General features: G+C 41.2%; 1 protein-coding gene across 2 annotated transcripts in view; it reads right to left on the bottom strand.

The window, feature by feature from the left end:
• The window catches only part of NUCKS1 (nuclear casein kinase and cyclin dependent kinase substrate 1), a 30844-nt gene extending 6756 nt beyond the window's left edge, over nt 1–24088 (bottom strand). Inside the window, exons 1-3 of one of the 2 annotated variants that reach the window (XM_045982772.1) lie at nt 23863–24088; nt 4299–4348; nt 2035–2140 (exon numbers count right to left, since the gene is read on the bottom strand). In XM_045982772.1, coding sequence (XP_045838728.1) covers nt 2035–2140; nt 4299–4348; nt 23863–23879 — 173 coding nt within the window. In that variant the 5' untranslated portion in view covers nt 23880–24088. The remainder of the gene's footprint in view (nt 1–2034; nt 2141–4298; nt 4349–23862) is intronic. The other variant, XM_045982771.1, reaches the window with a different exon arrangement.
• Nucleotides 24089–24289: the final 201 nt, after the last annotated feature.

Genomic DNA, 24289 nt, shown 5'->3' with positions numbered 1-24289 from the left:
TTGTGCTCCCTCTCTCTGTGTCACATAAATAAATAAAATCTTTTAAAAAATAAGAAGGTGCTTTAAAGGTCAATGGAAAGTTTTATAGAACAGTTTTTTAAAGGCACTTTATGTTCTCACAAATCTTAACTCAAGAATCTGGGTTCTAGTGTTCTTTGTCATTAATTACTTGTATGATCTCGAGCAAATCACTTGGTACTCTTCAGTGCTAAAATTTTATGATCCAATGAGAAATTCCAATAAACAAAAACAGAAACACTCATACGTAAAAACTGCCTTCACAGCTTTTTCCAACAGCAAGACTTGTAAATCTCTTTTGGTATTTCCTATAATCTAGACCACACTCAAATGACAAACTACCAAACCCAAGATTCCTGAACAAAGAGAAAAACCAAATATATTTCTTTACTAAGCAATCTGATCTAAGACGCACTGTAATTCTGAAACCTGTAGCTGTTCCAGATGTTTTCATGCAAAATAAGCACTTAATTCACAAGTCACAATGCCGAAGAACTATCACGTTCTCTAGTTCTCTTACTGGGTTTATAGAGACCATTACTCCTTGAGTCCCATTACAATAAAGTCAAGTAAAAGCTGAACTTTTAAGTAGAGACCAATAGAAAACTCAACACAACAACGGTCTGATGGAATAAACTATACAAGGCAGTTAACACAAATGGCAATAAAAACTGTATTTCAAAGACTCTTGACATTTAGGAAAGAAAAATAAAACCAAATGATTAGAACAAGGAAAAGTTTAGGCTAGATATTCATTATATTGTTGAGACATTGTAACAGGTAGCAGGGGACAGAGAAATTCATTCCTAAGAGAAAATATAAAAAATGAGTATGATGAAAGAGAATCGAAGCTGGGCTGCTATATAAAACTGGATTAGAGAGATACACTACAAACCATGGAAGACTTGTCTCCCCACAGCACAATTTTGTCTTCTTTTTCCTCAAAACCACATTTCTGAAATTTTCCAGGAAAGAAAATATTGGTGGTAAATACTGTTATTTCTACAAATTTAGCATCCTGCAAATTCAAAAATGGAAAGACTTCTGTGTGGGGCTGTATAAGATTTTAGTACTTGAAGGTAAGTATCTTGGAAGAACTGGTAAGATTTCATTTCTTTGAACTCTCCTACTTAACAGCATTATTTGGAAGTAATATCGCCTAATGGTTCAAACGTGGACTTTGGAGTTCAACAGACACGGTTCCCAAACCTGTTGGTCCATTTGCAGGATAACCTTGGATAAATCACTAAACCTTCTTCTAAGCTATTACCATAATAAAGGTGTTATGAGAATTAAATGATAATAAGTACAGGTTAGCACACAGTAGAGACTGGCAGAGAATCCTAAACACTACAGAGAATCATCATCACTACGGTCTTAAAGTTATGCTGCACTGAGATCAACAGTGTATAGATCTGTGACAGCAAAGGCAAAAATCACAATATCCTCGTCTCATGAAGCAATTACAGTTAATATCACAACACCTGTGAGCCTGTTTATAAAACTAAAGGAAAGGCGGAAAAAAGGAAAAAACAACCAACGAATGATTAAGGTTTCAGAACAAAGGAGAATTGATTATACACAGTGAAATGCAGCAAGCTACACAGCTTAAGATTCTAGAAGCGTTAGTTATGATTCTGCCAGTGCTGGGTGACTGAATGGGAGAGATCACTCTTTCTGCTATCGCTAGAGTGAAACCGTCAATACTAACGTTAGGTGACAAATTACATACTTAAACAATCTCTCTGCTTATGTTCAGAGGTTGGAGGCAGTGACAGAGGCATTCCTGGAGACAACCTTGGATTCCAGGTTGAGTCTAAGCAAACCTCATGACCTTATTAAAGAGGGTAGCCTCTAGACCCAAGAGGCACTGCCTGAGATAGGAAGAAATATGCAGAACAACATGAAGGGGACAGTAAGCACTTCCGCGAAGTAAACAGAGATGCCCCCAATTTAGAGATCGGCTCGCCTCCCGAGGGGCAGTGTAAACAGGAAGAGATTAATAATGCCTCTTACCTATCCTCCTGTGAATTCTTTCCAGATCGCCTCTTATTTTTAGCTTCTCGGGGAGATGACCGAATTTTCTTAGCTGGAGGGCCTGAATCTCTTCCATAATCTTCATCTAAACAGAGCATTTTTCAAATTCAATGAATTACATTATGATTTTACACAGAAATTACCACTGCTTATTTCTGGAGATAAATATCTCTCAAGCTACTCAAATAGTGAGGGGGCAGGATTTCCCAAATAATTTTCTTTCATTTTTAAAAAATAAATTGTTTTCTACCCCAGTCCCTTTTAGTCCTCATGTGTTTAATACATTCATAGCCAAATATCTCTTACCATTTCATATCCTGCCCTTTTAATTTATTAAAGATACTGCCATGTTTCAACATCTTCCTATTTACTTGAAAACTGTTAGAGTAATAAAGCAATACAGGCATTTTAGAATGTAGAGAACCCACAATTCTACAATCCTAACACAATTACTGTTGTCAAGTAAATTACTCATAAAGTATTAAATGCAGCATACTCTGACATTTGAGAAAAATACCTTCAATTTCCAAAGTTCCATAGAACTAAAGAAAATCACCCAATCTTAAAAACTGATCATTTCTTTTTTTAAGACTTATTTATTTTAGGGAGAGAGTGCATGCATGTGAGTGAGAATCTTGAAGCAGACTCCACGCCCAGCACTGAGGTCAACTCGGGGCTCAATCCCACGACCGCAAATCATGACCTGAGCCAAAATCTAGAGTCGGATACTCAACATACTGAGCCACTCAGGTGTCCCCAAAACTGATTTCTATTTTATTACACTCTTATCTATAATAGTGAAGAGATCTGGAAGTAGTCTGGAGCTTCAGCAATTATTAAATGGTTGGACACATTATAAATTCCACAATGGCCTATCATACAACCATTAACAGGAGTTTCTCAAATAACTTTTAATAACAGGAGAAATATAAGCAGGAGTGGGATAGGAGGAGGACAGAACTCAAAATTCTTTTTTTTTTTAAAATATTTTATTTATTTATTTGACACACAGAGAGAGATCACAAGTAGGCAGAGTGGCAGGCGGGGGGGGGGGGGGGGGGGGGAAGCAGGATGTAGGGCTGGATCCCAGGACCCTGATATCATGACCTGAGCTGAAGGAAGAGGCTTTTAACCCACTGAGCCAACCAGGGACCAGCAGAACCCAAAATTCTACAGCAAGACTTCAACTACATTTTTAAAAGGGAGAAAAGAAACGGGCTTTTTAAATAAAAAGGCTTAAATGGCCATTTGCTAATCAAGGGACCTTGCATAATATCACTGCCTCAATTTCCTTATCTGTAAGCTGTAACAGTATTCCCCATTCGAATAGGACTGCTCTACTAAGGATTAAATGAGTAACTGCAAGTATTTAGCAGCATTTAATAAGGGTTAGTATTTCTTCTGGGAGGTTGGCTTATATGTTATTACTCTTTTTTACATTTCTGCATTTTCCAAGTTTTCCCAAAGTGCACATATTACTTTTACAAGTAAAATTGGATTAAAAAAAAAAAAAAAGGAAAGAATAGCAAATGCATCTGGAAAATAATGAGAATGAGAGCAAGGAAATATTCTAAGTGAACTTTTATGGCTAAGATTTAAGACATACTACTCAGGGACGCCTGGGTGGCTCTGTTGATTAAGCATCTGCCTTTGGCTCAGGTCATGATCCTAGAGTCCTGGGATCGAGCCCCACTTTGGACTTGCTGCTCAGCAGGGAGCCTGCTTCCCTCCCTCTACCAGCTACTCCCCCTGCTTTTCTCTTTCTGTCAAATAAATAAATAAAATCTTAAAAAAAAAAAAAAGACATACTATTCATTCCATGATTAATTAGTTCATAATCCAAGATGTTTTAGAAAATACTTTCATCTTAGCTACTTTATTATGCAAAAAACTTAAACTAATATAAGGTAAAAGTTTTGCTGTGATTATAGATGTAGACATTATCAACTAATAAATACTGCATCAGAATTACTACACATTTAAACTACAGAATCCAAAACAAGGTAAGAAAAAAATTATTTAAGTATTTATTATCAATGACTTACTAAGGAAAGCTAATAAAATCCATGCAAGTTCAACTTTTGTTTTGGGTGACACAGATCCTGACATAATTTAAAATTTATTAAAATCATGAAACTTGAGGGCACGTTTTGCATGGAGCACTGGGTGTTGTGCAAAAAGAATGAATACTGTTACGCTGAAAAAATAAATAAAATGGAAAAAAAAAAAATCATGAAACTTACCTGCATCATCAGATTCCTGAAACTGTGAATAATCAACGACCTTCCTATTTCTGTAGAAAGAAGAGATTCTAATTAAGATCATAAAAATGTAGGACTTTTCTATGATATTAGAACACATGTTCCTTTTTCATAAACAAAATTAGAACTAGCTCTGTGAAAATTATTTTTCAATAAGCCCCCACCTCAGCCAAAAAAATCTTCACATGTTGTTACAGAAAAGTTGAAGCCAAAAAGTATTTTTTTTTTTTAAAGATTTTATTTATTTATTTGACAGACAGAGATAACAAGTAGGCAGAGAGGCAGGCAGAGAGAGGGGCAAGCAGGCTCCCCGCTGAGCAGAGCCTGATGTGGGACTCCATCCCTGGACCCTGGGATCATGACCTGAGCCGAAGGCAGAGGCTTTAACCCACTGAGCCACCCAGGCGCCCCTCTTTTTTTTTTTTTTTAATATTTTATTTATTTATTTGACAGAGATCACAAGTAGGCAGAAACGCAGGCAGAGAGAGAGGAGGAAGCAAGCTCCCTGATGAGCAGAGAGCCTGATTCGGGGCTCGATCCCAGGACCCTGGGATCATGCCCTGAGCTGAAGGCAGAGGCTTTAACCCACTGAGCCTCCCAGGTGCCCCGAAACCAAAAGTATTTCAAACTACAATTCTCCTACTGCTCATCTCAATGATGGCTCAAATATTATTCTCTCCCTCAAAACCTCCCACCTCCCAAAACACACTTAAACAGCAAAATGAGCCAAATAACCACATATATTCATAAATGCCACAGAAGTATCCCATGGGCACCAACAAAAACTGTAAATGCTTTACATTTTTATTCTTACTGCTATGCACACCATACACATGTATACCTGATAAAATTATTACTGAGTTTTTTTAAGGTAGTGGTTTTTAAATATAAATTAATTATAATATACAAATTATGGTGACAGCAGATTTAGCCTTCCACAGAAGAAACAAATAACTGATCCGTTCAGAGGATGCTTTTTATTAAAATGGTCTGTAATTAAGAAAAATATGAAAGTCTCATAAATTTATGTATCTACTTGACTCAATGATTTTTAAGTACTTCCTACTAGGTAAGGCATTAACAACTTGAACGAATCTTGATCTCCATTTTCCTACTTCACACTCTGAAAGTTTAAAATTCCTCTGAGATAACATAAAAGCTTCCCTGTTAGTATCCAAATAGCCTGGCTTTCCAAAAGCGCCTTTGAGGTACTGTACCATTTAGATACTGAGTAAGTGAACTGAAATCATTAAAAGAAACATGCCATCAACTTCCCTTAAGCCTGGGCAAGGAATACTGCTGATTTTATAGATTAAGACACCATTATATCCAAAGACAGGAAGCTCAGATCAAGCATACATACAATTGGGTATAGCGACACACTTGGCTTAGGAGAAAGACAGGCTCTTAAGGGTTTCTGCCTTCTGTTTTTTCCTTTGGTCTACCAGCAAGGAATTATCTTTTCATTGTACTGCCTCAGTAAGTTCAGGTGCAAAACTATAAAATACGCTCTACATATGTTTTGTTAAAAGTAGCTGGTTTTATAAACAAATGATACCGATGTATTAGGAAAGTTGATTTTAAAAACATGACTATTAATTCCACTTACATGAGACATCTAGAGCAGTCAAGTTCAGAAACAATGGTGAGGGCACCTGGCTGGCTCAGTTGGTACAGCAGGCAACTCTTGATGTAGGGGTTTTGAGTTTGAGCCCCCCGTTAGGTGTAGAGACAACTTAAAATAAAATAAAACCTGGGGTGCCTCGGTGGCTCATTCAGTTAGTGTCTGACTCTTATTTCCAGCTCTGATCATGATCTCAGGGTCTGGAGCGTGAGCCCCGCAGCAGAGTCTGTTTGAGATATCCCCCACGCCCGTTTGCCCATGCACTCTCTCTTGAATACTTAAAATCTTTAAAAAAAGAAACAAAGAGGGATGCCTGGGTGGCTCAGTTGGTTAAGGGTCTCCTGCCTTTGGCTCAGGTCATGATGCCTGAGTCCTGAGATCAAGGCCCTCACCGGGCTTCCTGCTCAGTGAAGAGCCCGCTTCTCCCTCTGCCTGCCGCTTCCCCTGCTTGTACCCTGTTTCCCTGTCAAATAAATAAATAAAATCTTAAAAAAGGGTTAAAAAAGACAACAAAAGAGAAAGGAAGAAAGGAAGGGAGGGAGGAAGGGTGGGTGGGTGTTCAGGGGCGCCTGGGTGGCTCAGTCTGTTAAGCATCTGCCTTGCGCTGGGGTCATGATCTCAGGGTGCTGGGATGGAGTGCCGCACTGGGGTCTCCCCCTGCCCCTCCCCTGCTCATGTTCTGTCTCTCAAAAATAAATAAAAATAAATAAATAAATAAAAAGAATAGGGGCACCTGGGTGTCTCAGTGGGTTAAGCCTCTGTGTTCGGCTCAGGTCAAGATCCCAGGGTCCTGGGATGGAGCCCCACATCAGGCTCTCTGCTCAGCAGGGAGCCTGCTCCCCCCCCCCGCACCTGCCTCTCTGCCTACTTGTGACTTCTGTCTGTCAAATAAATAAATAAATAAATAAAATCTTAAAAAAAAAAAAAAGAATGGTGGATGCTAGGGAAAAGGGGATAGTGAGTCAACAACATATATAGTTTCACTTTGCAAGAGAAAGAGTTCTGGAGATTGGGTGCAAAACAGTGTGAATGTATTCAACATTATAGACCTGTACACTTAAAAATGGTTAAGATGGTAAATTCCATGTGATTTTACCACAATTAAAAAGAATAAAATATTTTCTATTAAAAAAGACTACTTGGGAGGCTGATAATGAAATGCCTACTATGTTTTAACAAAAACAGTGATTTTAAATGATAGATACTATGAAAAACAGAATTTTGACTATATTCTGCATTATTTAGGATCAAGAAAAATGGGACATGTAACCGGGATAAGCAAAGTATCCAGAAGAGGGAGTCTGTTTGAAATCTTTTTTTAGATTTTTTTAAAAGAAATTTATTTATATGACAGAGAGAGAAATCACAAGTAGGCAGAGAGGCAGGCAGAGAGAGAGGGGGAAGCAGGCTCCCTGCTGAGCAGAGAGCCTGATGTGGGGCTCCATCCCAGGACCCTGAGATCATGCCTTGAGCCAAAGACAGAGGCTTAAGCCGCTGAGCCACCCAGGCGCCCTGAAATCTTAATCTCTAGTAGGTAATGTACAGGTTCTGAAATTGCAGGTCTAGTAATTCTAGTTTATCCATGCTGGTGGGAAAGCAACTAAAATAATGGTATAATTTCTGGGTACCATCTACCAATCGATCTATTCCATGAGACTATATAAAGAAGGGTAACCAGAACAGTGAAGAGTATATAATATGTAGGGCAACTAAGTAAACAGGACTTTTTAACCTACAAAAGAGAAAACGTGTTAGCTACTTTAAGGCTTTGAAAACAAAGGAGCAATAAACATACTGGTTTATTAGCTTCCTGATCAGATTAAGTGTGAGTTCAACATAAACAGCTTTGTAACAGTTTGCTAATTATAGTTACTTCTTTAGTCTGTTACCAGGAATACTCCAGAATGGGATTACACAATAAAAAGTATAGAATCTTTGTTAAGATTCCTATTAGGTTCTGGTTCTAGAACTTCGGGCAAATCACATAATTTCTCTGGGCATCAGATCCTTCTCTGTTGGAACTGATGGCCTAAATTGCTGGACAGATCCAAAACGTTACGCCAGAATTCTTTTTAAAGTTTATTTAAGTCACCTCTACACCCAATACGGGGTTTGAACTCATAACCCTGAGATCAAGAGTCGCACACTTCTCTAAGCCAGCTGGGCACCCCTATGAGATAAATTTAAATAAAATTACTTTTAAAGTTCAAGGAATAGAGTTTTTCTCAACTGCAAATGGTCAACTATTATTCTGTGTATCCTGTGTATCATACTTCTTACCTCATATCGCTGTTTTCTTCACTAATCTGAGCTTCCTGAGGGTAACAATGGTCGTTTCCTTTCCCCCACATTTTTTCCCTACCTTCCTACCTTCCTTCTCTTTCCTTTCCTCTTTCCTTCCTCCCTTCCTTTTCACCACAGAGCAAGGTAAAAAGCAGACACTCAAATTTTATCTTACCTTTTGCTCTTAGGGCCAAATTTAAGAGCTCTGTTAGAAACCCAATTTTGTAAGATACTTGAGAGGATAATATCCAATCTCCTTCAAGTCTCTGAAGGCCTTATCTTTTGCCACTTAATCAAGCAACCTGGAAATTTGTAATTCCTCCACTCAGGTTGTTTCATACCAATTCGTCTACACTGCTGCTCGCATCATTCCCACTCATATCAGATCCAACCTCACTTCCTCTCAACACCTCTAATCCTCTACTGATACTATATCATCTACTGAATTTCTGTCTTCCCTACTAAATGTGAACTTCTTGAGGACAGGGGTTGTCTCTCCTTCATTCAGAACATCAAAATCAAGACTTTTTTTTTTTTTAAGATTATTTATTTATTTGACAGAGAGAGAGAGAGAGATCACAAGTAGGCAGAGAGGCAGGCAGAGAGAGAGGGGGAAGCCGGCTCCCTGCTGTGCAGAGAGCTCAATGTGTGGCTTGGTCCCAGGACCCTGAGATTATGACCTGAGCCGAAGGCAGAGGCCCAATCCTCTGAGCCACCCAGGTACCCTAGACATGTGTTTGATGAGCAAATGGACTTGGCATCTACAAAGGGTCAGGGTGGGAAAGGGGATCATGCGAGAGGATGCATGCGGGAGCCTTCAGCCCATCAGGCATTTATTTTCCACTGCCCTAAATGACAAAAGAAAATTTAGTTTCCTCCATAGGAAGTGACTAGTTATTTTAAATCGAAGAAATTAAAAAGGCAACTATTTAGTACATTTTCTTCTATCATGGATTTTAACAAGCAGAACTACCAAAAATAGCCATGTAGACTATACTGATATTACAGGAGTAATCAAATTTTTATTTTTCAATATTTATTTTTCAATAAATTCAGAAACCATTCCCTCATTTGAAACACAAAATATTTTATTCTCAATTATGTGAAAATGGCCCAAATTATCAGATCTTATGTAGATAATAAATGTTATTTATCACAGACTATAAAATCCTAAGTAAGTCTGTCTTAAGGCTAACTACGCCCCCCCAAAAAAATAAATAAATAAATAAGGAAAATAGCATCCATCCATAAATGCTGTTAGAGGAAAAAGAAAAAATTATTTAAATAAAGGATCTGTGATAACAAGGGTCATTCATAATAACTCATTATAATGACTTAGAATAATAATTTGGTTCATTTCCTGCCTTCTGAAGATACTTCAAAACAACAGTAGAAATACTATTCCATTACTTGCAGATTTACCTTATATCAGGCAGAAATCACTTTTTTAAAAAAAAAGATTTTATTTATTTGACAGAGATCACAAGTAGGCAGAAAGGCAGGCAGAGAGAGGAGGAAGTAGGCTCCCCGCGGAGCAGAGAGCCCGAAGTGAGGCTCGATCCCAGGACCCTGGGATCATGACCTGAGCCAAAGGCAGAGGCTTTAACCCACTGAGCCACCCAGACGCCCCTAGAAATCACTTTTTATGAACTTACTCCTGTGTAAACTAAATACTGAGAAGATATACTGGGATGAAAACACACCATTTATGAGTAATACTTAAGTCGAAGGGGCATGAGAAGTTCTACTTCAAGTCGAAAACAAAGAAACATTCCTTTTTTTTTTTGTATTTATTTGACAGAGAGAAATCACAACTAGGCAGAGAGAGAGGACAAAGCAGGCTTCCTGCGGAGCAGAGAGCCCAATGCGGGGCTCGATCCCAGGACCCTGGGATCATGACCTGAGCTGAAGGCAGAGGCTTTAACCCACTGAGCCACCCAGGCGCCCCACAAAGAAACATTCTTACTTCCTCAAAATACCCTTTCTTAAAGGCCAGTTACACCAATTCTTCGGTGTAAAATGAGCATCAACAACTAGACCGGGAAGGACAACACAAAATTTCCCGAGAGCACAGAAGGTTAAAAACACACATTTTTGAACCGGGTTTAAATCCTGGCTCTGCCACTTACTAGTTGTATGCCACTGAGCAAGTTACTTCCCCCCACTGAACTCCAGTTTCCTCACCTGTAAAACAGCAATAACAACACCTATCTCTCAAGACTGTTGTGAGGGCCAGCCTCACGGCTAACCAAGGAGGAGCAGCTATCATTACGTGTAAGTTCTACTTGTTCCACCCAGGATACCACTGCAATTATGAATACACACAAGCAACACTTGCAATTATTTGGACATGATGAACGGACTGTTCTAAAATAGGTATGACTTAGGGAAAATCCATGTATAACTTTGGACTCTTCCGGCCCAACTTAACCGTGTAATAGCCTACTGTGGACCGGAAGCCTTACCAATCATAGAGCCGATTAACACATATTTTGTATGTCACGTGCATTCTTACAATAAAGTAAACTAGAGAAAAGAAAATATTAAGAAATTCCTAAGGATGAGAAAATAGATTTCTAGTTCTGTGCTGTATTTACCGAACAAATCTGCATAAAAGTGGACCCACGTAGTTCAAACTCAGTGTTCAAGAGGTCAACAGGATAGGAATACAAAAACTTCAACTAAGTGCCCGCTCTTACTTTATTTTTTTTTAAAGATTTTATTTATTTATTTAACACAGAGAGATCACTAGTAGATAGAGAGGCAGGCACAGAGAGAGAGAGAGGGAAGCAGGCTCCCTGCTGAGCAGAGAGCCTGATGCGGGACTCGATCCCAGGACCCCAAGATCATGACCTGAGCCGAAGGCAGCGGCTTAACCCACTGAGCCACCCAGGTGCCCCCCCCCCCCCGCCCTGCTCTTACTTTAAAAACATACATGATCTCTCCATCTAGATTCTAAATGCACTTTGGCCACAATGAGCCAATTCCTGAATGATCACCAGAGGGCTCTGGGATGAGAAGTCCTCACTTTTGCATCAGGTTAAAGTGCAAAAACAAAGAGTAAAGTGGGAAGCTAGACAAAGAACATGAAAAGATTTGATTTTGGTACCAAATGCGGATAACCGAAGCAATTCAGAAGCAATAGGGACTTTTTTCTTCCATTCTCTTAAACCTAAAATGCTTTCTCATAGCAGTGACTGTCTAAGACCAAAACATGAAACATGAGGCCATTCTCAAGAGTCAAGAATCAGTGTTTGAGAGGAAAATGATCACACCTTTGAGATGACCTTATCTAACCTTCCCTCTCTAGCTTGGGGCAGGTGGTGGCTGGTGAAAGGGAGAGGGAGAATCTTAAGCAGGCTCTATCTCACAACCCTGAGATCATGACCTGAGCCAAAATCAATAGCCAGAGGTTCAACCAACAGAGCCACCCAGGCAACAACCGACCTCCGCCCAGCGGCCCCCACCATCTCTTTTTAAAAAGTAAGCTCCTGGCCCAACGAGGGGCTTGATCTCATGACCCTGAGATCAAGAGTTGCATGCTCAACCAACGGAACCAGCCATGTGCCCCAAACCCTCTCAACTTTACAGATGAGAAAACGAAAACCACATACTACAGCTCTACTTTGTAACAAGCCTTCACATCAAATTATGGAGACCGGTAACAAGCAAACTCTGCGGAAGGAAGCAGAACTTAAAAATATAATTAAATATTGACACCCTAAGCTTTCTATTACTTGAAGAACACAAAACTATTTTCTCAAGGCAAACCCGAGAGCCTTTTAGACAATCTATTACATTATTAAGCTCCATCAACAGACTATAGTACCTTTTTTTTTTTTTTTAAAGATTTTATTTATTTATTTGACAGACAGAAATCACAAGTAGGCAGAGAGTAAGGGGGCGGGGGGCGGAAACAGGCTCCCCACTGCGCAGGGAGCCCGATGTGGAGCTCAATCCCAGGACGCTCTGGGATCATGATCTGAGCCGAAGGTGGAGGCTTAACCCACTGAGCCACCCAGGCGCCCCTATACTTCTGTTTTTACACTGAAGTTGTTCTGGTCAATGCAGGGAAGAAGAATAAAGAAAAAAAATCCACCCTACTAATTTTCTAGAACTTAACAAGTTCTTCATTAGGCACTTAAAGCACATTTGAAATCTGAGTTCTGAGAAACCTAAAATAACCAACATTGCTCTTTTCACTATCACCTGGGAGGTATACACATTTGGTCAGATGAACGAGAGCAGACAGAACAATGTTTTCCAACTGATAGGTCACAACCCAGGACTGGGTCCCTAAATAAATTTATTGTTGTGTAACCAGCATTAAAACAACAACAATGCAAAGCAAAAAAAATCACAGAAAACTGTACCTAAATAATAGTAAGTTCCAGAAACTTGTTTCAGGTGTTTGTATTCTTGTGTGTAGCGACCTGCTCAAACAAGTTCGAGACCCACCGCTTTAGAATAAAAAGCGGTTGCAAAAAGAAACTCATTATTTTTGCCTTCACACACACAAAAAAAGTGTTACTGATCCATGGCAGAAAAAGAATAACATCTCTTATTTTAATTTCCCCCCCTTTTTTTTTTTTTAAAATATTCAGCAGGTGCCATGCTGGGCATGGAATAGGGTTTGAACACACAACTCTGCAATCCAGATCTGAGCCGAGATCAAGAGTCGGATGCTTAACTGACTGAACCATCCAGGCCACCGCCACCTTTAAAGGTTTTATTTAGGGCGCCTGGGTGGCTCCGTTGGTGCTGCCTTTGGCTCACGTCATGATCCCAGGGTTTTGGGGTCCAGTACCACATTGGGCTCCTTGCTCAGCAGGGAGCCTGCTTCTCCCTCGGCCTGCTGCTCCCCCTGCCTGTGTGTGCTCTGACAAATAAAATCTTTAAAAAATAAAATAAAGGTTTTATTTATTTATTTACTTACTCAAAGAGATCACTCTTGGGTGGAGAGGAGCAGGAGAGGGAGAGACAGAATCTGAAGCAGGTTCCACGCTCAGTGCAGAGCCTGACTAGCACGTCTCAGGGCTGAATCCCACAAACCTGAGATCATAACCTGAGCTGAAATCAACCCACTAAGCCACCCAGGTGACCCAGGTTAAGTAATCTCTAACTTCAATGTGTGGCTTGAACTCACACCCCGTGATCACAAGATGCATGCACCCTTGATTTCCTATCTTTTTAAAAAACAACTTTTTCAAGCTTAAGCACTTATGAAACCTATCCAAGTTTGGTGGCTAGTGGTGGGGCAGGAGGTCTGGTGATACGACGATGATGATGATAGCAGGTGTATTATATGTACTTGAACTACTAGACTTCAGACAATCTAATCCAATCTTATCCCAAACTTACTATCCCGGCAACAAATGTCCCTAGAAGGGAATCCCAAGACCTCTCATGACCTCCCAAGGCAGCCTATTTTAAGAAAACTCCAAAAATAAAGTTCTTTTCAAGAAGGTGAAATCTGCCTTTGAAGTCCTCTCACGGATTCTGTCATGTCTATCTCCTGGATTACCAAGGTTTCCATCTAACCCCTCCTCCAGAGTAGCCCTTACACTTTATAGGAGTTTCTGCTTTTTTCTCTTTTTTTAAGATTTTATTTATTTGACAGACAGAGATCACAGAAAGAGAGAAAGAGAGAAAGAGAGAGCCTCATGCGGGGCTCAATCCCAGGACCCGGAGATCATGACCTGAGCTGAAGGCAGAGGCTTTAACCCACTGAGCCACCCAGGCACCCGAGTTTCCGCTTTTTTCTTAAAGGCTAAATATACTAGGGTTCCTTCAACCTCTCATTATTTCAAGCACCCTCATGACCTAGTTGTTACCCTGCATCCCAGTAACCTTGGACTTAGTGAAGTCTATCAAGCAGTGCCCCAATCTAATCATAACAACATAATATGGTTTACAAAGGAGTATGTGGAGGACAGAGGGAGATCACGATTACAAATGTCCTCCTCCTATTCTACTCTATTTGTACTAATGCAATCCAAGAGCTCAGCTGCCTTTTGGGCTGTTATATCACACAATGCAGATGTTGCAATTCCAATAACTAAAGCCTTCTTCCCGAGATCGAAAACCTTTTTGTACTTCATTTCAACATATTATTTACCTTTCTCAACTTCCTATTATCTGCAAACTTAATCAACATAGGCCAAGAACAAAGTCCTTTAAGGCATCAGTGGAAATGCTCTTTTAGGCTGACCTAAATCTATTCACCTGCCTTCTCTGGGTCTGGCTATTGAGGTACAAGTCCATGACAGTGAATCAGCATTCTGCCTACATTTCATTTTCCCCCCAAGGACCTCATGTGAAGCTCTGTCAAAATCCTTGTTGGAAGAGAAACCCAGAGGGCTCGTGGGTGGCTCAGTCAGTTCAGGGATTGACTGCCGCTCCCGTCATGATTTTAGGATCATGAGATGGAGTCTCAGATGGGGCTCTGGACTGGGGGTGGAGCCTGCTTAAGATTCTCTCTGGGCCCCTTCCCTACCCCACCGTACTCACTCAACTCACTGGGGAAAAAAAAAGAGAAAGACTGACTCCTGGGTGGCTCAGTGGGCTCAGGTCATGATCCCAGTGTCCTGGGATCAAACTGCATACAGGGCTCCCTGCTCAGCGGGGAGTCTGCTTCTCCCTCTGCCTGCTGCTTCTCCTGCTTGTGCTCTCTCGCTGACAAATAAAATCTTTGAAACCCGGTGTTTTTACAGTATTCTTTTACTCTTTAAAAAAAAAAAAAATGGGTGGGGCACGTGGGTGGCTTGTTCAGCCTCTGCCTTTGGCTCAGGTCATGATCCCAGGGTCCTGGGATCCAGTCCCGCATCTGGCTCAGCGGGAAGCCTGCTTCTCTCTCCCACTCCCCCTGCTTGTGTTCCCTCTCTCACTGTGTCTCTGTCACATAAATAAAAATTTTTTTTTAGATTTTTAAAAAAATTTATTTGACAGACAGAGATCACAAGTAGGCAGAGAGGCAGGCAGAGAGAGAGCGAGAGGAGGAAGAAGGCTCCCTGCTGAGCAGAGAGCCAGATGCAGGGCTCAATCCCAGGACCCTGAGATCATGCCCTGAGCCGAAGGCAGAGGCTTTAACCTACTGAGCCACCCAGGTGCCCCATAAATAAAATCTTTAAAAAAAAAAATGGGTTCATTTAAACCAATGACAGTTAAGCCTTTAAAAATAAACCTTGGGGGGGCGCCTGGGTGGCTCAGTGGGTTAAGCCGCTGCCTTCGGCTCAGGTCATGATCTCAGGGTCCTGGGATCGAGTCCCGCATCGGGCTCTCTGCCTGCCTCTCTGTCTACTTGTGATCTCTCTCTGTCAAATAAATAAAAAATTTAAAAAAAAAAATTAAAAAAAAATAAAATAAAAATAAACCTTGGGGCACCTGGGTGGCTCAGTGGGTTAAAGCCTCTGCCTTCAGCTCGGGTCATGATCCCAGGGTCCTGAAATCAAGCCCTACATCCAGCTCTCTGCTCAGCAGGGAGCCTGCTTCCCCCTCTCTCTCTGCCTGCCTCTCTGCCTACTTGTGATCTCTCTCTGTCAAATAAATAAATAAAATATTAAAAAAAATAAAATAAAAAATAACCCTTTTCTGTTTCAACGAAATATTCCCGGGAACCACAAAATAAAGCACAACTAGTAAAAAGTAAAAGCAGCATTATAAGAGCATGAAGTTGTCTTATAATTTCAAGTTTAAAGAATTTTCTCATTACAGATTTTCCCAACTGGTGTCGACATAGGTTTTCTGAAGATTTTCTGGCCAGATGAATTTGAATATTACCACTTCCTAAACAAGTGAAAGCTTTCAAAGTCCTGCATTAAAGAAAACTGCTTAACTTTGATCTCTAAAATTACCAATATTTTAAAAACAAAATTTGAACCCAATGCTTGAGATATCCCCGAAAAGCCAGCATTAAGAAGACTACAGACCTGAGACTTTGTGAATCCATGCTGAATTTAAAATTACTACAGCAGTTAGTATGACGTACCAGATACGTCACCCAAATTCTCATTTAATCCTCACAATCTCACAAGAGGAGCTCATTAACATGAATTCAATTTTATCTGAATCTAATGCTCAAGTAGGCTCAGTAACTTTCCTACCACTGCAAGTTATTACTAAAACCAATCTTCCAACTCAAGCCCATTTGAACCAATACCACACAGGGCACTGTTGTTGCCTGTAACCTCTCAAACCTTCTCTTCCTGATAATTCACAAAATCAAACACCTCTACACAAGAGAGCCCAATATAGATTCTGATATCTATGTAAAGTTCCTGTGTCACTACTCTACCCCATTAAAACTTAGGACATCTGTCTCTCTCCATTCTTCTATTGCTCAAAGACTTCACATGCCAAATCTGCTCAGGACATTAAGAACATTAGTTCAAGGAAGTCAGGATACCTAAACTCAATTAAGAGTAACTTCTTACAATTGTTTCATTCATCTTAAGCTTCAAGTTCCTGGCTAAAATTTATTCCTTTGTATCTTGCATCATTTTGTTAGTTACAACTAAAGGTAAAATTCAAAAAGTCACAAGATGAGGGGCGCCTAGGTGGCTCAGTGGGTTAAAGCCTCTGCCTTTGGCTCGGGTCATGATCCCAGGGTCCTGAATGTAGCCCTGCACCAGGCTCTCTGCTCAGCAGGGAGCCTGCTTCCCCCTCTGCCTGCCTCTCTGCCTACTTGTGATCTCTGTCAAATAAATAAAATCTTAAAAAAAGTCACAAGATGCAAAAAAGCAGAAAGTAATAAAAAGAACATTCTAGGAAAGCATTCCTAGGTTTTTTGCATGGAGTTTCTAATCTCTGCAGAAAAGGGGAGGCAGGGAAGGAGTTTTGAATGATGAACCAGGCAGATGTTTATTAGCTCACTGTCATAATCCCCTACTAAATCAGTATCAACTTGCTAATATTTCAGTCCAGATGAATATTCTTACATGACACTTCTTATTCCTAAACAATATTCAGTTCCACCATATTCTGTCCATATAGGAAACTATTTTGTTTAAAGGTCACAAACACAAATTCCAGTGTGTATAAAAGTATTAAATAAAACGGGCTAGATTTTTCCCAACATGTAAGTTGAGTGTAAAACCTATGCATTTGGGGTCAGAGAAAACTCAAGCAGGTGAGACTGAGGGCCTCAGATGTGCACAGTACCCAGCAGGGTCCTGTCTGCAGCAGTGTCTCGGGAACCTCAGAGGACTCTTCCAGTTCTATTAACGCGAGGGACAAACCTGTAGCCCATCAGGTTTAGGGACTCATTACAGAGAAGGCAATGGCACATCAGAAGTGTGGAGCACCTCACCATACAGAGGAAAACAAAAGCGTTTGGGGAAAGGTAGACTTTAGGGGAAATTAACATGAAGCAGTGTCTTGGTAGGCTCAAAGCACAGGGAGAATGTGTTTAATGGGGCTAACATCAGGTCTGATCACAAGTGGGTCCTATTTCTTGGCAGAGAAGTTAAGCTGGATGTGGAACTGGGTCCAGCAGCTCCTTATCTGAAGCTCTGAAGTTGGAAATGGAGTTCTCCAAGTCAAAGCACCTAGCTCTGACAGAAGTGTGCAGTTTCACTCTTACCAATTTCAAACAGCAGAGTTTCTGATAGTCCCTGCTTTTCCAGAATCATTTCTTAGTAGGAAAGCAGTAGTCACTAGGAGGAGGGCTGGTACGTCTTGGAGCTGCAGCTTCTCTGTGGAAGGCAGCTAGCCATATTTTGTTATCCCAGCCTAATGAATGGCAGAGTGGATTTTTTATTTCTAAGTGCAGCTAATGTTTACTTTCCAAAGTAGTTCATCTTCTGGGTCATTTTAGCTTGACAGATGAACTCTCCTTGAAGATCACCTTGGGCGCACAACTCAAAAAAATAGACATGCATGAAGCAGCACCTGAAAATACGCAACACCCGGTAGAAATGCTCTTTGGTCTCATTGCCTCAAGTATTTCAAAGACCTGTAATTGTGGCTAGGTAGATAGTAGTTATCTAAAAATATGGCAATGCAACTCTCTAACCATCAGTTCTACTTCTCAGAATCTAGATAGAAGTAGGTTTTGTTTTGTTTTTTTAAACAAAACAAAACAAAGGATGCTCCAGTTTGACCAAAGTGGGCCTGTGCTAAATCCAAAGGTTTCTACTGTGCACAACATGGCAGTGTTAAGTGCTCGCTCAAGTCTCAACAATCCAAGAAGCTACTTCTTCATCATCTGGAGTAATAAGGTCATATTTATTTCCATCTTTGCAGCTGAGAATTTAAAAATGCAAACAGAAGTAACACTTCACAGCATACTCAATAGCTTCCTTATTATTAAGTTCAAGTGCTCAAAGTCTGCAAAGCAAAACCCATCTGGCAGTGCGGGCTCTAATTCTTACTAAGTCCAGAGGAGCACCATTCACAGGACAGTGAGATGGTGTCCTAGAATTACACAGCACGGTGGTGACCTTGTTTTGCATTTCTGGGAAAAACAGGCCACTGACACAAATAAAACCAACTGCCCTTTTTTCAAAATGATTTTCCTTATTAATTTTATTTCTCCAGTTGAAAGAAACCTATGAAAACTGTAAAAGGCTTCATGAAGGCAAGCTATTCTTCTTCTAATGGAGTGCAAACATCTCCAATATATAAACCTAAATAGAAACCAGAGCCTACATCGCCTGATCCCCGGGTTTCTTTCACTGCACCATGTGACCTCCCCCCAACAATTAGTTTTATTTAAAACACTAAAAATTCAACCACTTACCTTAGTTTGAAACTTTTGTCAAGTTAAATCAACTGTAAATTTTTATTAATCTTAATTTTCCTTCTAATTCTAATATACTAAATTTTACAATGGGTGTTGAACCTTTCCAATGCCATGTTTTTGCTTTGTCCTTTATTTTTTTAAAGTGAGCTCTACACCCCATGTGGGGCGTGAACTCATGACCCCGAGCAAGAGTCACATGCTCTATTGATTGAGCCAGCCAGGTGACCCCTCTTTTTGTCTTTTGATATGATGTATCAGTAATAGATTTTAAGTTTTGTTCCTGGGACAAATCCCATTGATCATATTTATTTTTAATACACACTGGATTCAGTTAGCTAACATTGTTTGGCGGTTTTGCATCTATACTTGTACATAAAATCAATCTGTTAATTTTCCTATAGTGTCCTTTAGGTAGCTTTGACATCCATTCACTTAATTTAGGCAGGGAGCAAATGTCCTTGTATTACAATGTATACACACTGAAAGCAATGCCACTTATCTAATGCTCACATTTCCTCCCCCCAAGTGCCACACTATTTCCCTCTCCATTCAAGTTATCTTCCTTTAACCCCTTCACATATTCTCCTATTCCTTCCAAAAAAAAAAAAAAAAAAAATTCTTTCACCCTCCTCCCCCATTTTCAAGTTGGTCCTCCCCATCGAAGTCCTATTATGAACTGTGACCCCCTTTCAAGGATGGCAAAATGCGCTACTGCCATGAGAAAGAGTAACACCCCGTGACAGTGTGTCTCACGGGGAAGATCACATTGGTGGTGGGTTGGTCACACGTGGATTTGAATTTCTGCTTCACCTCTTCACAGGTGAACTGGGCCAGTTAATTTAGCCAAGCCTCAGCTACCTCCCATATGAGATGGGAATAACATACACCTTGCTTGAAGAGTTGTTTGAAGAATGTGAAATATGTGTAAAGTTTCTGGCAGAAAATTTGGCACAAAAAAAAGTTGCTCAGTGATAGCTCTTTTGGGTTTCAATGTGATTTTATTTTTTCTAAAATTGAAGGTTGAAAAAATACTTCTCTTAAAGGTCCACAATCTCTAATCCATAATTTAGAAATTCAGAAAGTTCTGAAAACCAAGTGTTTCAGGTTTACCTGAACAATAGGAGGGCTTTTTAGCTGCATTTTTGTTGTTGTTGTTAGTGTGAAAATTCAGTTTTATTACAAGAGACAGTAAGGTGTTTGATTACAGAAGTACTACTGCAGAACTCAATGGTGATAGGCCGTTAATTCACAGTATGCCCCATTACTTCTGAAATTTTTGAAAATAACTGAACTTCCAAAACACACATGGCTCCAAAGGTTTCAAACTATACAGGGACTGTGGACCTGTACTACCTTCTATGTGGAATCAAATACAGGCAATGCAGATCTAGCGGAAACGAGAATGGATAAAACTCATGTAGTTTAAATACAGTTTTGCTACTATTTTTACAACTTTAATTCCTTTGGCTTCAAAGTCATCACTGGTAAATTGAAGGAACTGGACTAAATCTCTCAAGTTCTTTTTAGTTTTTCCCAAAAACGTACTTTCAGTTAAAAAGTATCTCTGAAAATTATTTTAAATTGAGTTGAACAAAACTGCTTATTTAAATCATTTATTTAAAGTAATTTTTATCAACCAATATGAACCTATGCTTTCACATCTCAACTTTCAAGGTTTAAAGTTCCTTGCAGTCTCAAGTACTAAACAAAAAACCACCAGATATCAAGTACACTTATGTTCTGAAGAAAGGAGCAAACACTGATCTGATGACTTGGGATCATTTTCGGTAAGGGAGGAGGATCTTTGGAGAATACATTAAGCTGAATTTCAAGAAACCTGCTTTCTAGTCTGGGTAGTCAGTCAATCTCTGATTTTTCTTTCTCATCTTTACAAGTAATAACATTTTCCTTCCTTCCTCACAAGAATCATGAAAGCACTCTGAAGAGTTAAAAGTGCGGATATACTATAGTTAACATCAATACTTAACAGGCTGAAGGTAAAGCAATTATTATTCACAAAGGGTGAGGGTAAACAGGCCTAAGAATTAAGAAATCTAGGTTTAGGCCCAACCTCTGCATCTAGTATGTGATGCAAGACACTTCACTTGTACAGGTCCCCATTAAGTCACTTGTAAAATGAATTTGCCTAAATTTCTTCCTAGCTCCAAGACTATAACTTTATGCTATAAAACTGAACCCAAGGCCTAAAATATTTGAGCTCTCATTTATATGCCATGAGTCAGATGCTGTAAAAGGTAGGGACAGCAACACTGTATGAACTACTCAGATGTGTTGCACACATCTATGGAAAAATCTGCTCCGGCTTGTCAGTTCATTGTTCCCTGCACATGGAAATTGGTATCAAGTAGCCATTAGTACATTGCTAATTCTTCTTTAAATAAATGCTCAGGTTAGTATTAAAATGAAAATGAGTAATGCTTACAATAAATATGAACAGCAGAAAAACCTCCAAAATTATTTATATGCCCGAAAGGGCAGAAATCTGTCCTATAAGAAGCAGCACTCACACTTACTTCCCAATTTGTGCTTTTTTTTTTTTTTTTTGGTTTTAAACAGGTCGATCATTCTGATATTTGGTAAATGTCTACCATTAATTTTTTGTCAAATGCCCTCAGGTATACAGATTCTTCATTTACACCTTGGAACAAAGGCACTTCCCTAAGACAGGACTTTATTGCAAAATTTAACAAACCACCAAACTCAAGTTTAATTATTTCTGCTTTATTATTGGTCATGAGTATATTAAAAACTTTTTAAAGTTACAAAGACTTTAATCACTAAAATAATCAGAAACCAAGTTGCTTTAAAATAATATGAAAGTGACCCCAAAAGCCAATATATTTTCATTCTTCAATTAGGGGCAAAGAGACAATTAAAATTACTTTTAACAACATAAGGAACAAGAAAAAAGTTGTGAAGTCCCAAAGCCTCCAAAAACCGGAAAGACCCATGCTCAATATAGTCCCACCTGGTGATATTAAAAAAAAAAAATCAAAGTTTCAAGTAAAAAAAAAAAAAGTTCTGTTCGTGCTCCAATATCTAAATCTGGGAACACAAATTCAGGCAGATGAATATAATAAAGTCACAACAATAAGATAAAAAGTCATCAAAACCTAGTGAACCGAAGCTGAAAGGTAGAAAAAAAATAGTCCAGTTTCACCACACAGTAATTTACTTCCAGAGACAGGAGATCCAATCCAGATGAATCAAGTCTTTATTACGGTATTGTCTACTTAACCTGATCCTAAAGAAAATATTCTACATAAATTGATGGGATACATTGATCATTTTCATGCCAAAAAAAGGTATGCATACTATCATCTGAAAAATCTATTCAGACTCCTTGCCAGAAAGCGGGCAAACTCTTCCCGGTGGCGATGGTGAGTTACCAGAGATGCGGGCAGAAATTAGAAGGCAGAAAAGCAGTCAGGTAGTTAGTTAGCACTCTCCTCATGCCCACCCCGAGCGTGGAAGTATGCAGTCCCATACCACCACCAGTTGGAGACGGATGATCTAGTCAGGAGCTAGAACGGTGTGGAACAAAACCCGTTCCCGGGTTCCAAACCTGTCCTTAGAGCTCTAGGTCAAAATACTTCCGTTTCTCACAAAACTTGGAATGAAGAAGGGGAAGCAACAACTGTTAAAACATTTAAAATCTAAACCTTTACCTATTTATCTAGAAAACACTATGCGAAGCAGCCAATTCCTTAACATCGAAAGCGTCACGGACATTACATTAAAAGTAACAGTTATTTGCAACAGCTCTCCCTTTAAAGGCCTCAACACATTGGATTAAGCCACACCCCTCCATAAATGGCACATTCCATACAATAGCCAGGAGGACGGCAAAGGGCGATTCCACCGTCCGCTGGGGAACAGCAAACTTGTTGAAATTCTCAGAATCGCGTCTACTGGTTACCTGAACCTAGTCCCTTTATTATTAGGTTATGTGGGGGGAAAGAGAGGGTTACAAACACATCCGAGACACGTACGCCGAGTGAGCGTAGACAGGCAGCGGGAACGAGAACCACACGGGATTTGGGTCGTGCTGTTAACCCGCACCTTCCTGAGTAGGGACATTTCCCCGAGAAGGACATTTCTAGTCGGAGGGAAACAGAGAGCTCGGTGTGGGGGGAGGGGGAGCAGTTAACCCGCTCCGAATTCCGAGTTGGGGGAAAGGCAACAGTCATTATTTTCCAGGGCCCCGTCCCGGGCTCTCACTTTTGCCGGAGGGGAAAAGAACGGGTCCCGCCCACGCCCGGCCCAATCCGGGAGGCGGGGCCCTACAGCGACCCCGGAGGACAGAGGCGGGGCCGGTTGGCAGTACTGCCCCTCCCCCTTTGCATGGAACACCCCCGTCCGCTAGAGAAAGAGGGCTGAGTTCCCCCACCCCCACGCAAGCAGAGGGGGTAAGGGGCCACACGGGCGTCTCAGCCCCTCCTCACTTAAGGTGGGGTGGAGGAGCCGAGCTCGAGTCCGACTCGGCCGATCTCCCCGCAGGCTCCAAGGGGTTGGCCCCGAGGAGGTGGGGCCTGGGTGGGGGCGCTGACTTCACACCCCTCCCCCTCCAGCCGCTGGCGGTTCAGGGAACACCCCGCCCGCACCAGTGCGGCGGGTGGGGGAGGCAGCAGAGCAGCCTGGAGCCCTGCAGCGGCGCGGGGCGGGGAGGAGCGCGCGCATGGGCGCGCGGCCGCCACCCCCGCGCAGCCCCGCGCGCCAGCAGGGCCCCCCACGCTCAAGGGCGCGCGCGGGCCCCGAAAGGGAGGAGGCCGCGCGTGGCAACGGAGAGGGCCGACTGCAGGCTTCTGTCCCCCAGTCCTTCACCACTCACCCCCAACCCCCTCCATCCCGCTCCAGGCCTCGGACTCCGCACTGACCTGACAGGCCGAGACATGTTCGCTGTCGAAACAGGACCGAGTCGAGAAGCCAAAGACCAGGACCCCCCCCCACCCCGCGCGCTCGGCGCCCCACCCCCCCCAACTTCGGCCGATGGGGCCGCTGCCGCCGAACCCCGAGCTGCAGGCTTCTCAAACTCCGCTGCTTCTTGGTTCAGGGCCCCTTAATCAGACGAGCCCCCCGCTCCCCCGTCTCTTCAAAATGGATGAATCAAACCAGCCGAAAATGCGCCAAAGCCGCTGTGCAACCAAACACACTAGGTCCTGTGGGCTCCGCCCCATCACGCCCGGTCATTGGCGGTTTCTGCCAGATGCGCCGAGCTCATTAGCCTGTTTGAATCATCACGTCTCCCAGACCCCGCCCCGCGCACAGATAGGCCCCGCCTCCTCCGTGGGGTCCTGTTAGTCA

This window comes from Meles meles, chromosome 17, assembly GCF_922984935.1.
Source record: "Meles meles chromosome 17, mMelMel3.1 paternal haplotype, whole genome shotgun sequence".
Taxonomy (NCBI): domain Eukaryota; kingdom Metazoa; phylum Chordata; class Mammalia; order Carnivora; family Mustelidae; genus Meles; species Meles meles.
The sequence above is the reverse complement of the archived record's forward strand: the minus strand, read 5'-3'. Positions and strand labels throughout refer to the sequence as shown.